At 38.8% G+C, this 15,302-nt stretch overlaps 3 protein-coding genes across 10 annotated transcripts in view; 1 reads left to right on the plus strand and 2 right to left on the minus strand.

The window, feature by feature from the left end:
* Positions 1-3,548, minus strand: PIGBOS1 (PIGB opposite strand 1). 4 transcript variants are annotated; one of them, XM_045201566.2, is made up of 2 exons: positions 3,413-3,548; positions 1-367 (listed from the first exon to the last, which is right to left on the minus strand). In XM_045201566.2, exon 2 carries the CDS (start codon positions 293-295, stop codon positions 131-133), a length of 165 nt encoding a protein of 54 aa, XP_045057501.2. In that variant the 5' UTR covers positions 296-367; positions 3,413-3,548; the 3' UTR covers positions 1-130. The 4 variants fall into 4 exon arrangements, with proteins under 4 accessions (XP_045057501.2, XP_045057502.2, XP_024424212.2 ...); XM_045201567.3 differs by lacking the exon at positions 3,413-3,548 and adding an exon at positions 3,048-3,354; XM_024568444.4 differs by lacking the exon at positions 3,413-3,548 and adding an exon at positions 3,094-3,351.
* Positions 3,460-15,302, plus strand: part of PIGB (phosphatidylinositol glycan anchor biosynthesis class B) — a 27,017-nt gene continuing 15,174 nt past the window's right edge. For 3 of the 4 annotated variants that reach the window (XM_024568141.3, XM_053928073.1, XM_053928075.1), the window contains exons 1-6: positions 3,460-3,592; positions 5,429-5,561; positions 6,009-6,129; positions 10,064-10,168; positions 11,852-11,982; positions 15,063-15,203. In XM_024568141.3, coding sequence (XP_024423909.2) covers positions 3,460-3,592; positions 5,429-5,561; positions 6,009-6,129; positions 10,064-10,168; positions 11,852-11,982; positions 15,063-15,203 — 764 coding nt within the window. Of the gene's footprint in view, positions 3,593-3,678; positions 3,785-5,428; positions 5,562-6,008; positions 6,130-10,063; positions 10,169-11,851; positions 11,983-15,062; positions 15,204-15,302 lie in introns of those variants that run through there. The other variant, XM_053928074.1, reaches the window with a different exon arrangement.
* CCPG1 (cell cycle progression 1) overlaps positions 12,419-15,302 on the minus strand; it is a 63,749-nt gene continuing 60,865 nt past the window's right edge. The window contains exon 11 of one of the 2 annotated variants that reach the window (XM_045201562.3): positions 12,419-13,014. In XM_045201562.3, the coding sequence (XP_045057497.2) occupies positions 12,893-13,014 (122 nt within the window). In that variant the 3' untranslated portion in view covers positions 12,419-12,892. The remainder of the gene's footprint in view (positions 13,015-15,302) is intronic. The other variant, XM_045201564.3, reaches the window with a different exon arrangement.

Raw genomic sequence — 15,302 nt, forward strand, 5'->3', positions numbered from 1 at the left:
TAGTTTTATAAATCATCATTTATGATTTATTTGTTTAAAATATATTTTGAGATGTTTTTACAAGACTACTTATAGTCAATGTATAATTTCAATGGTACTTTAAGCAATTACAGTTTAACTGCATGTAGTATTAACTTTTCTTCTCTTCTGATTCCTCCGCCAATTTCAATTTCTCTTTTAATTCCTTCTGATCTCTGGAATTTTGTTTAAATATCGGTTGAAAAACATATACTCCTCCAGCAATTCCAAGGATGCTAGCGAATAGTAGTTGTGAAAGAGTCAATCTCCCAAACATTTTTTCAATAAATGCCACACGGTGCAAAGATGGTTTTGAAAATTACACTCCACTCAGGAAATCTCTCCAGATCTGTGTGCAAAGTAAATGGAAAACAAAGCAGTAAGTTAGAACAAGATTCTTTTTGAAGATTTCATGTCACTATGTTGCTCCAGAGTGAACAGTGTTTTTGTCATAATATGTAAATATATCTTACCGATTAACCTGAAAAAGGAATATATATCTATTTAGGGAGTACGGAAAAGAGGGCTAGGGGATGGTGTAAAACAAAGCTAAATCCTGTTATAGAATGTTCTCAATGGTTTAAAATGGATAATTAAAAGGGCAGAAGTGGGACAAGGGCAAGCCATAGTCTTTATGCCTTTAAAGCATACCAATCCCATCTGGAAGTAGGAGATAGAGAAATGTTACTTTTCATTAGTAACCCATCTTTATTATCTCATTTTTTGGGGCAATATGTATAATTAAAAACAATAGCTTCTTTTAAAAACAGGCTAAAATTTTATGAGTTCCCTTTGATCCTTTACTAAGTACAAGCACACGTCAAATATAAATCACTTGCCATCCATTTTTGACAAAAATATAACAGAGATTTGGCTGGTTTTACTTCTAATAGAGGAGTTAAGACTTTAGCACTTCTTGAAAAGTTATACTCCTTGCCAACATCTTAGTCTCTGGAGAAACTAGGTAGGCGTTTATGAACTAGGACAGCAAAACAAAAAAATTACATATTTTCATTATTAAAACACTATTTCACAGCCTCTCAGATCAATCCTGAAGGTCATAAAAATCATTAGGGGCAGAACTGATACTAGAAACTAGCTTGCCCTTAATTACTAAAATGTAATTTAAACTAGACTGGGAAAGAAAAAACCTGTTTTCTCCTGGATTCTACCATTAACTCAGATAAATGACGTCACTAAGCACCCTTGAATTGATGTCTGCTAAATGTTAAAAAAATTTTTAAAAGAGCCACTCTTTGGAAAATTGATCATTAAACCATGCCAATAATAAGAAAGTTACTCTTCTGCCACTAACCGTCTAACTGACGCTGACCAAGTCATTTTATGTTTTTAAACCTCATTTTTCTTATCTGTACAACAGGCTACCCTGCCCACCTGGTGCAACAAATTGTTGTTGTGCAATCACCCAAACATGTTTATAATTATCATTACAGGCATACCTCGGAGATATTGCAGATTTGGTTCCAAACCACCGTAATAAACAGAATTTCACAGTAAGTTTTGGTGTCCTACAAGCTATTTTGCAAGTCTCACAAATTATTTTGGTGTCCCAGTGCCTATAAAAGTTATGCTTACACTGTACTGCAGTCGGTTAAATGTACGATAGCATTATGTTTAAAAAACAAGGTACATACCTTAATTTAAAAATACTTTATTGCTAAAAAATGCTAACCATCATCTGAGCCTTCAGTGAGTCGTAATCTTTTTGCTGGTGGAGGGTCTTGCTTCGATGTTGATGGCTGCTGACCGATCAGGGTGGTGGATGCTAAGGTCGGGGGTGACTGCAGCAATTTCTTAAAATGAGTGAACAATGAGGTTTGCTGCTTGGATCGACTCTTCCTTTCGCGAAGGATTTCCCTGTAGCACGCGATGCTATTTGACAGCATTTTACCGACAGTAGAACTTCTTTCAAAATTGGAGTCTATCCTCTCAAATCCTGCTGCTGCTTTGTCAACTAAATTTATGTAATGTTCTAAATCCTTTGTTGTCATTTCAACTATCTTCACAGCATCTTCTCCAGAAGCAGACTCCATCTCAAGAAACCACTTTCTTTGCTCATTCGTAAGAAGCAACTCATCTGTTAAAACACTCGCTGCTTCACCTTGCGCTTTTAAGTTACTGAGCCGGCTTCTCTCCTTAAACCTCTTGAACCAACCTCTGCTGGCTTCAAACTTTTCTTCTGCAGCTTCCTCCCCTCTCTCAGCTTTCATAGAATTGAAGAGAGTTAGGGCCTTGCTTTGTATCAGGCTTTGGCTTAAGGGGACGTTGTGGCTGGTCTGATCTTCTATCCAGACCACTAAAACTTTCTCCATATCAGCAATAAGGCTGTTTCGCTTTCTTATCATACGGGTATTCAGAGGAGTAGCACTTTCAATTTCCTTCAAAAACTTTTCCTTTGCATTCACCACTTGGCTAACTGTTTGGCGCAAGAGGCCTAGCTTTCGGCCTATCTCAGCTTTCGATAAGCCTTCCTCGCTAAGTCTAATCATTTCTAGCTTTTGATTTAAAGTGAGAGATATGCGACTCTTCCTTTCACTTGAACACTTAGAAGCCATTGTAGGATTATCAACTGGCCTAAGTTCAATACTGTTGTATATCAGGAAATAGGAAGGCCTGAGGAGAGGGAGACTACCAGAGGAAGGGCCAGTGGTGAAGCAGTCAGAACTCAAACATTTATCAATTAGGTCCCAAGTCTTCTAATGTGGGTGTAGTTGGTGGCACCCCAAAACAATGACAATCGTTAACACAGAAGATCACTGATCACCATAACAAATATAACAATAGTGAAGAAGTATGAAATACTGCGAGTTACCAAAACGTGACACTGACACACAAAGTGAACAAATGTGTTGGAAAAATGGCGCCGATGGACTTGCTCCTCTCAGGGTTGCCAGAAACCTTCAAGTTGTTTAAATTTAAAAAAAAAAAAAAAACAAAACCGCAATATCTGTGAAGCGCAATAAAGCAAAGCGCAATGAAACGAGGTATGCCTGTACTATCACCATTACCATTCAGATATCTCCCACCGTTCAGCTCTCACTCCGAGTCACTGACCCCGCCTCCCGCCTGTCCCCGCAAAGGGTGATGATATCCGCACATCCCAGCAGTTTCCGGATCCCGGGGCGCACAGACCGCAAAATCGGAGCCGGCAGCACCTCCGCGACACAGAGAAATGCCTACGGGGAAGTGCGGGCAAGTCCCAGGCAAAGTTTAGCAGCCCGGACCAAAACCGCAGCTCCCGGCGACGAAACACCACCTTCGGGAGTTCGCGAAAGTTGCCCTTTCCCAGCTCCCTCCGCGCCTGCCCAGGACGGCTGCTCGCCGAGGCCAAACTTAGTGAGTCCAAAAGCAGAACGCGCTGCAGATAGCCTACCTCTGCGGAGGGAGGTGGTGGCCCCGGAGCCTCCGAGCACCCGCGGCATGGAGCGAGAGCCCGGCGACAGCAGCCTCTTTTTCCGCCGTCTCCAGAGCCGCTCCCACAAGAAGGTGAAGCTGCGAAAGAGAAAGTCGGTGCTGTACGTGAGCCCCGAGAAGAGCTCGGGGCGCCGTGGAAGTGAGTGAGAGGGGTGAGGACGCCCAGGGAGAGGCGGTGGCGGGAAGTCGCGGCCTCGGAGCGCGGGCTCCACCTGCTGGGTGGGGGTGCCAAGAAATCGGTGTGCGCTGGAGACGGGATTCTCCACCCCTGCCACTGGCAAGGCACTGCATTGTGCGTTGTTTAGTGCCGCCTTTCCCGCAGCCGTGTGAAGTGAGTAGGCATGATGCGGCCGTCCCATTAATTTAGAGGGGGCACCCAGGCCAGACGTTACCCAAGCTTTAGCAGCTGCGGGGGGCTGATTCCTGGAGTGTTACCAGGTTCGACCCCGCCCTATTTCATTTGTTCCCTCTGCCTTCTCTTTGCTCGGGACGTGATGTTGGCAGGAGAAAAATCACCCCGGCAAGTTGGGGGCGGGGGTGTGGATTTAATAAAAAGAAGGACTCCTCATTCATTCAGCAATTACTGACTGTAGCCTTTTATGTGACAAGGACGGTATGGGCGGTATAAAATGAATGCCTGGTTACTCCTCTGGAAACCTGAGACTAACAAAGAGGAAACCTATACATTCAATAAAAATTAAAACATTAATAAGTAAATTTTTAAGAAAAGAAAGGGGAAATCTTTTTGCTAAATGGAAAGTGAGGGTGGGAGGAGTGTGACCGGCCTTAGGGGTGGTGGAGAGGAGAGCCTGCTGGGCTCCAGCCCTCTTGCTTCCTTCCCCTAGCCCACACCTTGTTAGCAGTTGCATGCCAGCAAGGTAACGGTCAGTAAGGACAGTAAATTACCATACTTTCAGCAGAGTTTTTTTTCTTCTGCCTCAGTCCACAGAGAAAAGGGTGGGGGGTGGGGGGGCGACAGAGATAGTCCAGTGAGCTTTCTTCTAGTGTTTCTGGAAGAGGAGAGTTCAGATGGGGCATGTATGTTGTGTTGAATGTACCAATTGTCTGAGAAACATTGGAGATGTGTTTTGTGAAAATAAGGGAGGAGACTGGCAGGACCCCAGAATGATAGCAAAGAATCACAGTGGGTCAGAGGTAGGTTGCAAACTCAAATACTCAGGAGGTCCACACAGGCAAGGCTAAGTCAAAGCACCCTGTATTTCAGTACCAGTTAGTTGCCGGTTCAGCTCTGTGTTGCCAGATCTTAGTTTCAAAATGCTGCAACAGAGACTTTAATATAAATTCTGATTCTTTAAATTTTGGCAACTAAATTTAAATTTAAGAATAATACTCTGTATTTAACCAGCGGCTGCCCATCCACGGTTAAGAGCAGGATGTTGGAGTCAGCAGGCAGACCTGGTTTTGAATCCTGTTTAGTGATTTACAGCTTTTTTGACTTTGGACAAGGCAATTTACTTCTGGGCCTCAGTTTCCTCATTTGTAAAAGGGCAAATATCTACCCCGTAGCATTATTTTGAGGACTAAATGAGATAATGCATGGAAAGAAAGAAACTCAGTGCCTGGTTATTGAGTTTACTTAAAAATGTACAGATCATTTTATAAGTCACTATTTGGCACATACACAAAAAGTTGCTACCTTAGTAATTTCTTAGCTGGTTTCTTTCATTAAATACACATATAGGACCCACCTAAGGCCTTAGTTAACCCAATCTCTTTTTCAATATTTATCTTCTCTTTATACAATAAGTTGCAAGAAAGATTGGTTAAATGAAAGGAGTGGTAAATCACCCCACGGCGAGGCCCTGCTTTGAGAGTAGTTTGGAGGGGCCAGAGTTCACTAATGTGCCTTCGCAGAGCCTGAACGAGGGGCCAACCGGAGCGGCAGACTTCAGTTCTGCAGGCAGCACTTGCCTGACTTCTGTGCCACAGTCACCTGTCTTGTTTTGTTTTTCAGATCTTCTTGGTGAAAACATTTATCTGGTCTTGTTTACCATAACATTACGAATATGTAACTGCTTTTTAGTCCAGACAAGTTTTGTTCCAGATGAGTACTGGCAGTCTCTTGAGGTTGCACATCGTATGGTTTTCAAATATCCTTTGTAGTTTCTTCTCCAGATTAGGAATGTGTATTCCTCTTAGGAATTGTGGCAGTTTCTGTCACATGTTTTCAATCAATCCTCCACATTTTCTCCAAATAATTTTAATTTATCAAAGTATACCATTATTTTATGCTAATATTTTTTAATATATTTCTTTGATGTTAATATACTTGACTTCACTTTTAGCATATATTCCCACAGTGCTTATTACTGTGGAGGACGTATATGAGGTAAAAAACACATTTCTGCCTTGAACAAATTAAGAGTTTAGTTGGCCAGTTGCATTTTTAATTTAAATATCTAGTATAAGATGCTGTTTTTTTAAAAAAAATGCTGTGTTTTTGAGCTGCTGTATCAAAAAATGACATAGTTTTATATATGCAAATGAAAGTAGGTTTTGTTTCGATGCCATTTAACATTAGTCCTTAATATTACTAATTATGGTTATTTGACCTGGGAATGGACAGAAAGATTAAGAGGTTACACTTACCCCTTAATCTTTGCAAGCATTTACAAGATTCTGCATCTTTTGGGGAAAGATAGTGTTCAGCTACTGGTAAGTTTTAAATAAGAGTAATCAAAATAGTTCTTACAAGTAGATTTATTCCATCCTCTTTTAAATGTTAGTGTATATTAACTAAATGGTATTATTGTATCATGAAATTTGTTTTTAAGAGGCTACTGTTGCTAAACTCTGACCATATCTGGGAAGCACAGGGTTCCAAAGACATCCTGTGATGTAAGTCTTTAATATGTGCTAAAATACAAGACTGAGCACGGAAGTGTCCTGCTGGGAGCAATCCTGTTAAGATTTTCAAAATGACTACATTATATATTAATTATTTAGACTTTAAAAGTTATTTCCTTCATAGAGAATCACTTGAGAGCAGGTTGTATCTCGTTTTTTTAACGTGTGAGCAGAAGACCATATTGTATGAGCTTATGAAGACTAAATACATATAAGCACACTGAGAATTTAGTGTTGAGATTAAAACTTAGAAAAAGTTAATTTGACAAAAATTTAATAATATGCACAATTATTATGCTATGTTGTAATTAGGCATCAATAGTAAATAGGGCTGTAATTCCTGGATCGTGGATTTCTGGGGTTGTTTGTTAGCAGAGGATACAGAGGAAGAACTAATGGTGCAAATGTTTCCCTAACCTCACTGTCAGGATCCTTTAAGCTATCCTCAAGTTGGACTCAGAACTTCAGGCCTTCCCCATTTTCTATTAGGGAAGTACCCCAGAATTACAAAGGCAGTCTAAATCCTGAGGGGTTTTTGAAGCCTGAAAGACATTGAGGTTCGGGGGGGGGGTTGTTTTTGTTTTTTAAGGCAAAATTGTACCCTGCCCTTCCCAATGGTATTTGATTAGCTGTTACTGAGAAGCAAGAATCAGACCTGTGAAATGGATCATCAGGAAATATCACGAGCAGTAGCAGAGATTCCGTCCTGGACACAGGCAGAACTCAGGAACTGTGAATTCTCTTTCCTCCTTTCAGGGCTGGCCACTAGCTTGCAGATCATGCAGGGTATAGTCTGTATAGTCTGGAACCATGGGCAGATATACGTAATGTCACCAAGGATGTCTCATATCCCAGGAAGTAAGTTGTATTATAAATGAAGGGGTCTTCAGGATAGAAAAACTTCCTATTCCTCCAAGACCTGTCCACTGCCTTCAACCTGTAGCTGACCCACCTGGCCGTTTTGTGATTTAAAAGAAACCTATCCCACACCACAACCTCTCCCAAAAAAAGCACTCGGTCACGTCCCAGGTGGAGAAAATTAGGATGCTATCAGTCATTCATACTGTCATATTGATTATTTTAAATAAAGATCATACAATGTTGAACTAGAAGCAGTCAGAGAAGTGAAGTATTTCCATAGACAAAGGTCACAGCATGCTAAAAGCAGAGCTAAAACTAGATCCAACGTCTTTCCAGATTGTTTCTCTCTAAACTGTATAAGGTGTGTGCACAAAATGAGGGATGACTTAGAGCTGCAGTGTCCGATACGGTGGCCACTGGCCACATGTGGTTACTAAAATACTTGTGAGTAGTCCAAACCAAGAGGTGCTATGAGTGCAAAGTACATATTGGATGTCAAAGACCTAGTATGAAATAAGAATGTAAAATATTTCTATAATTTTAATATTAAAATGAATATTTTAGATATATTGAGTTAAACAAAATTCATGTTACCGGTTTGTGATTTTTTTACTTTTTAATTTGGCTACTATAAAATTTTAGATTACATATGTGGTTCACATTCTATTTCTGTTAGACAGTGCTGGCTTAGAACATGTGAGAAGAAAGAAGGATAAGAAGGGAGGCCTGCCCTGGCTGGTGTGGCTCAGTGGATTGAGTGACAGCCAGTGAACCAAAAGGTTGCTGGTTCAATTCCCAGCCAGGGCACATGCCTGGGTTTCAGGCCAGATCCCCAGTAGGGGGCGTGCAAGAGGCAACCACACATTGATGTTTCCATCCCTCTCTTTCTCCCTCCCTTCCCCTCTCTCTAAAAATAAATAAATAAGATATTTTTAAAAATAAAAGAAGGGAGACCTGATGGGGTACCACAGTAGGGCTTTAAATAGTCAGAAGATGGTCCAAGGGCATTTGGCTCCTGGAATTTAAGGGAGGAATCAGGAGCTTAAAGTGCAGGATTATAGAATGGTAAACTGCCAACCCAGGCTTGGTGTTCAAGATCTACCCCAGTCCTATTCCTTCTCCTCTTTACCCCACACCACTACTTTCTATTTTCCAGAAACCATGTGAAACTATTATTTAATTCTTGTTAGGTCCTTACTGTCATTAACTTTTCCAGTTACCCTGGAAAATGATGGTATCTTAAGTGTCTGGAGAGACTGCTAATAACTGAGATTACAACTCCACTTATTTTTGTGGTGAGCTAAAATCTACCTGCTTTTAAATTTAAGATTTCTACATGACAACCTTTCAAAAAGTTTTATTTATCCAGGATGAATATCTCTAGTTCTAAACCTCATAATCAGATACTGTCCTCTAAATATCTTGTAATTAATACCCCCCTTAAAATGAGGGTCTCCAAACTGAGCATAATATTGAAAGTTAGGGTAACTGGTTCAGAATAGTATAGTAGGACCATTTACTTCATAAATACTACTCTTCCCTCAGTGCACAAGGATTCTTTTAGTTTTTTAGTGGCTACTTTACACTGTTGATTCATATTAACTTTGTAGCCAAATTGAGTCTTCAAATGAACCGCTTTCAGGCCTGGAAGGTACGCATGGAGCTTATAGATCTCCATGCAGAGTAAACAAAAGGTGTGTAATAGGTGCCCTTAACTACATGTTATGGGGCACAGTTTAACTGAAAATATGAAGTACAGCATGCTTATAACTAAGATTTAGGCAATTATTTACAGGTTAATGAAAAAGAACACAAAGCTAAAGTGTTAGAAGCCACAGGCAACTGAAAGTTAAGCAACTCTAATTATAATGTAAAGTTAATAAATATTTTGAGCCAACAAAAATACAAATTTATATATTTTTAGAAACATATCTTTTGAATAAACCAACAGTAAGCTATGCTTTACAGCAAAGTGTTATTTTTATTCTGCTAATGATAACTACAGCACATTTTTTTAAAACTAAGATGCTAATGTATAGTACTAAGTTATACAAGTGATGGGCAAAGTAGGTTTACAGCTGTTCCTGTGGAGAATAATACAATAATAAATAATACAAGAATAAACTCTTGTGTTTCACGTACTCACAACTGTAAACCTACTTTTGCCCACCCCAGTGTGTGTGTGTGTATATCTTCTTTATTTTCTTTTAAATTTTCTCTTAAATTTACTCTTTAATGTCATCTAAATATTATTTTATTTTCTATATTGTAAGATGGGGAAGCAATGGTAACTTAATAGCTGAGAGCATAGGCTTTGGAGTCAGGGAGACCTGTGTGTGAATCCTGGCTTGCACATTAACTAGCTATACAGCCTTGGGAGAGTTACCCAACCTGTGTGCTCAGTTTTCTCATTTATAAGATAATATCTATTTCCTGGGATTGTTGGAAAGACTGAATGAGCCGATATATATAAAGTACATGCTTAATATGACTCCTAGCACATAGTACTATAAACATCTTATTTTAAATTACCTATTGTTATGCTAATGAAAATAACTAACTATGCTTCTAAAATAGAACCTTAACACAATGAAATGGTTTGCTGTCTATTTGAATTAAATTAAAATTAGTAGTGTTGTTTTATACATATGTGTGTGTATATATACATGAGAATGGTAAAACTACTTTGGGTATTTACATGAAAAATTAATGTAATTTTTGTAGAAAAACAGCAATTTTTGCAGAAGAATAATACAGTATATTTACTTTTGTACTAAGAATGGCTTTCAGTTAATAGTTGGATTAGCTTGTTGATATCTTACGGTGATTCAGTGTGAACCAACAGATGTTTTTAATATCTTTTTTTCCCCCACCAATGAAGATTTGGATTCCTAGACTGGCCCAGGCACTTCTGTCTGCTATAGCCGACTTGAGGCTTTATTCATTAATGAAGCAACTAGAAAATCAGCAAGTCGCAAAATGGGTGGTAAGTCCTAAACATTTTAGAAACTATATGCCAGTTATCTCATTCCTATAAGCATGAAAGACAGGGAACAATATAGATTCCCACACCGGTTTCAGGAGATAATTCATACAGCCTTACAGAGGCACTTCCATAATTAAGGACAGTGGAGTGCGAGTGGCGCACACCGTCCCTCTCCGGACTGGGCCCCAGGCAGCAGTCCCTGATGCCCTCAAACCCCATGAGAGGCTGAACCCTAGGAGACAGCCTTTGGAAGCATCTTCACTCCTCCAGCTGTCAGAGTCCTTGCCTCACTTGCCATAACATTCAGGAGGAATAGTTCTGAATTGTTGCCTACCTCGCCAATGACCTCAGCCATTTACAGCCCTGTTCACTGTTCCTCCAGCTACCCGAGCCTCGGCCTTTTCACTGAAGCATTCTTCACCTCTGGCTAGAGTGTTTGAAATAGCTGGACTCTCTAAGGGAGACAAGGTAGTGTAAAAGGCAGTCTTTTGTCATTTAGCTTATTTCACAAAGGGAAGATAGATTCCTGATGTCACAGTCAAATCTTGAATGGGTTTTCCCATTTAATCCATATCCTGAAGAGTGACTGGATGCTGAAATACTGTTGCTGCTTCATTTTGGCTCTTTTCTAAATTAAGTAAGCTTATTTGAGCCACGCTAGAAATCTTAACTACCTTTTTTAATACTGTTTTTATTGGAAAATATGTTTCAAATTCCAAGTAACCAATTCACCCACACATTTCTGGAATACAACTTATTATAACTATTAATAAATATTAATTTATGAAAGATGAACAGGACATATTTTTGCAGGTAGTGTGTTGATTTGCATTAGAAAGTCAGCTTGGTTTAGCAAAGGAGCCCTTGCTAAATGATTCCAGGATGAAAACAGTCTCTACTTTATGTTTATGTTCACTGCTGAAAGCTCAGCCTACAATGACAGAGCCATAATGCCTTTGAAATTCTTGCTCCAAAGTAGCAGCACCAGGTTTTTCTAGTTTAGGAAAAGCCTTTAACTCCACAAAAATTGGAAACAATTTTTAAAGGCTATATTTAAGGAGATAGGAAGCTAATATGCCTGCTTAACACCCTTGCATCAACTAACAAGCTTCTTTAAGGTAGTTGTTTTGTAGGATTACTGATGATGTTTACATAGTCTTCTGAAAACTGGTTGATTAATTTAGTCAGTCTCCAAATTAAAATTTAATGATGTCTCCTGATAGGTTTTTTTCTCTTTTATGTTGTTTTAATTTTTCATCAAGAAATAGGGCAGTATCCCAAACCAAGATCAATAAAAACAATCCATTTACTTGTCAGAAATATAAGACAAGTTGAGTAATACTGATTAGGAGAACATAGTTAGGAACTTCAATTCTCTATAAACTGTACCATCAAAGGATTTGTGTTTTGTGCCTTTTATTAGTGGGAAGTGAGATTAGATCAAATGCAATGCCATAAAAATGTCTCCGAAAGTATAAACTTCTTAACTTTAATAAATATAGATCTGATATCACAGACCTGTATTTGATATAAATTCTCAAAAACAATGTTTGGGCATGCCTACCTCTAACATTACTTACCTTTGGATGTGATTTTTGCAGTATTTAGACTTGCTATTTGCTGTAGAATAGAACACTAAACTTCGATTTCCCACTCCACATGTTTGCTCATAATTGTTCTTAGTTTTTTTGCCAGTTGTGCTCTTGGTTCACGTGGTATTGCTGTACCAGAACTCTTACCAACACCATGGAAACTGTTCTCACTGTAATGGCTCTTTTCTACTATCCTTTGGAAGGTTCAAAGTCTATGAACAGGTAAGATATATTACTGTTAATATACAAAACTAAAGCATGCTGTTGAAAAATCTTAAATATCAACATATTTTAATGTCCAGTGGACTCCATAATGTTGATGAAGGTTATTACAACAATAAATTTTTAATGGATACATTTATTATAGCAGGAAACAGCATACTCAAACTGAGTAATTAAGGAAAGGTTAATAAAAAGACCATTTACAAGAGTGTAGACAATGTTTAGAAAAGCCAATAAGGGGATACCATAGTACCCCAGGACTGGGCTCAGCAGGAAGTTTCTACTACCCTTTGGCCCCACGGAGCAAGGAGAGGAAACATTACTAGAATCCATGCAGAGCTGTAACTTTCACAGGGCCCCAACAGAAGGCACAGCCAGCCCTCAGCCATAACAAAGAGGAAGCTGAGAGAATGAAATACCCTGACTCGACTTTCTGTCCTCCAGTTTAGCTAAAGGCAATCAGAAAGCAGGATAGCCCATTGATAGGGTCCATATACGCGAGCCTCCCTGCACATGCAGTAGGTGAAAAGGAGAGAACAGACCTAGAAGGGCAAATGGAAAATATACGGACTTGACTTGGGCATATACATATAAACTGGGGAAACAAATACCAAGCCAAAAGAACAACATAAGCAAAGGCACAAAGCCGTGGAGGGGCTTCATTGTACTTCTGGCATTTTTTCCAGAGTAGCTAATATGTGGTAGGGTGCATGGGAAAAGAGAGTAGGGGATGAGGCTGAAAGGAACTTGGCCCTTCTCCAGAATTAGAACTTTATAGGTCATAGGGAACCATTGGGGGCTTTGAGAAGCAGTACATTATCATGTCTGATTTAGAAAGAATTCTCTTTAGTAGCTGGTATTTAGGATGTAATGAAAGGGAGAAAGCCATAATTTGAGTCTAGTTAAGAAACTAGTGTCCATTCTTCGTATATAAAAAGGTGGTTGTGAGGATGAAATTAAGTAAGATCACTTCTGCCTTAGACTTCTGACTGCAAGAATAGTCATCCAGTTCTCTGTATGATGAGGACTTTACTACAAGACAAAAAGTGAAAATAAGGAAAATGGACATCTTAGGCTTGTGGCCAGGCCTGCAAGAAAATTACAGAATATCTCAGCCACACACATGAATTAGAAGGTTATGCAGAATGCAAGGTAGTTTAGAGGAATGGGCTGTTTTTTGTGCCTTTATGGCCTGGTCTGTGAATCCCTGTTTTAGTCTTCCATCATTTTGAGGCTTAGCCAGTCTCTCTGTCCACTTCCTGTGTACCTCTCATTCACTTTGAAAGAATCTGATTAGGTCTTTTCAATGTCATTGTCCCTGTTTGGACACAGTTTTCACACTGGCCAGCCTTACATTGGCTGCCTGGGCTCAGATGCCCTTCCCCAATTCAGTCAGGAAAGGAGGACCATGTGGGACAAGTCACCACTATCTAAGCATTCTTTCCATGACAGGTACTATTCCTGGCCTGTCAAATAAATGACATTTTGCAAACTACTTTAAAATGCAAGTATTGTAAATAAAAGATTTTTAAGGGTGGTATGAGAATATCTAAGCATGGGTTTCTGTAAAATGAGAATAATAAAACAGCTGTCATAGAAATTAGAGAATCCATGTAAAAGTGCATAGCATAGGGCCTATTGTAAAGTGCTCAATAAGTACTGATAATAACAATGATGTTGTTGTTATTAAATAAAGCAATGTTTCTGAGCAATACCAAAAAAAAAAAAAAAACCCTACGAAAAAATTCCCGACAAATGACAGGACTTGATGTGAGATTATGCCCGTGGGAATGGGAGAGAAACAGAGTGGGTGTATGGATGAGAAGTCGCTATGTAAGGTGACTCCATAATTTTAAGAGTGAGAAACTGAGTGATCTGTTGACTTATATACTAGACACTGAACAGGTTTGAGGGGAAGTTGTGGGGCTTATTTCAGACACTTCGATTTTGAATGCCACAAAGAGATCTATGTAGAAATATTCAGAAAGGAGTAAGAAGTCCAAGTCTGAAAATTTGAGGTGAGGTTAGGACTGGAAATACACATTTGATTGTCCCCTAGGAAGTTTCACTACAGCAGAAGTTACAATTACACTGTCTGCAAGTCAGAACAAGCCAGAACTATGTTTTATTTCACTTGGCAAAGTTTTAAAATTGGATAATCTTACATAATATCTGGATTTCTGGTTTCTCTTGGGGGGGGGGGGGGAAATAGAAGGCCTAACAACATTTTGGGCCAGGATTCCTTCATGACAATATCAGAGTCCATCACTTGTTTTGAGTACTTATCTGATCTGTGTAAGCATTTGAATTTGAAATCTTTGCTGTTACATCCTCACCAACGTTAGAATTCTTTACAATTATTAGTTAACAGGTAAATAATAGTAACATAAAGTTATTTTCATGTGCTAGCTTTCAATTTTTAGCAGAGCTAAGTATATTTCCGAGTGATAATATTCTGTCTGTAGTCCATGATTAAATCTTTTAGCCATTGAAAGAAGTCCTAATAGTAAAATCCCACATTTCTAACCACGATCGATCATTTAGGTTTTATAGCAGGTTTTTTAAAATCAGTTGTACATATACATCTTTCAGTTGGATATAATTTGCAGCTTACTTTCAAAACAAAATCATATGGACTCAGAAGCCCGTCATTGCCTAAATAATCCTAATGTTTCTTTAAATGCAGTTGGTGCCTTTCTTAGAGAATGGTTTTGTGTGACTTCGCTATTCCTATGGGAGACTTGGTCATTTTCTGTCAGGAAGGCAACTGGCAGGATTGTATGGTTGAAAGTCAGTATACCTTTCAGCAAACAAGACCAACAATAAGACATAGAATAACTGTTTATTTCAAAATACTAGAATTGGGATATTAGAGCTAGGAAAACCCTTAGATATTACTTTTTTTATGGATGAGAAAAATTTAAGAGCCAGATAGTATAAGTAACTTTCCCAAGTTCACATACCTATTTATACCAAAAGGAAAATGCTCTTTTTTAAAGTGTTATATCAAAGTGTAAATAGTAGATAACTTCTAGACTCATTTCCCAGTTGTCTTGACAATACATTTTCCTTGTTTATAGTGTTAAGTACTCATCCCTGGTGGCACTTGCCTTCATAATTCGTCCCACAGCTCTCATTCCGTGGATACCTTTGTTCTTCAGACATTTCTGGCAAGAACAGAGAAAGCTTGATCTTATTCTACATCAGTTTTTACCTGTAGGGTAAGTATTGCTACAGTCCATCTATTAATGTTATTTTTATATATATTTTCTTATACTTTAATTTTAATAACCTGTAATTTATGTATTATGAACATGATT

This window comes from Desmodus rotundus, chromosome 7 (genome assembly GCF_022682495.2).
Source record: "Desmodus rotundus isolate HL8 chromosome 7, HLdesRot8A.1, whole genome shotgun sequence".
Taxonomy (NCBI): domain Eukaryota; kingdom Metazoa; phylum Chordata; class Mammalia; order Chiroptera; family Phyllostomidae; genus Desmodus; species Desmodus rotundus.

Bases quoted from the DNA above. Each gene is read 5' to 3' on its own strand.
- PIGBOS1 (XM_045201566.2), bottom strand. From the start codon at position 295: ATGTTTGGGAGATTGACTCTTTCACAACTACTATTCGCTAGCATCCTT.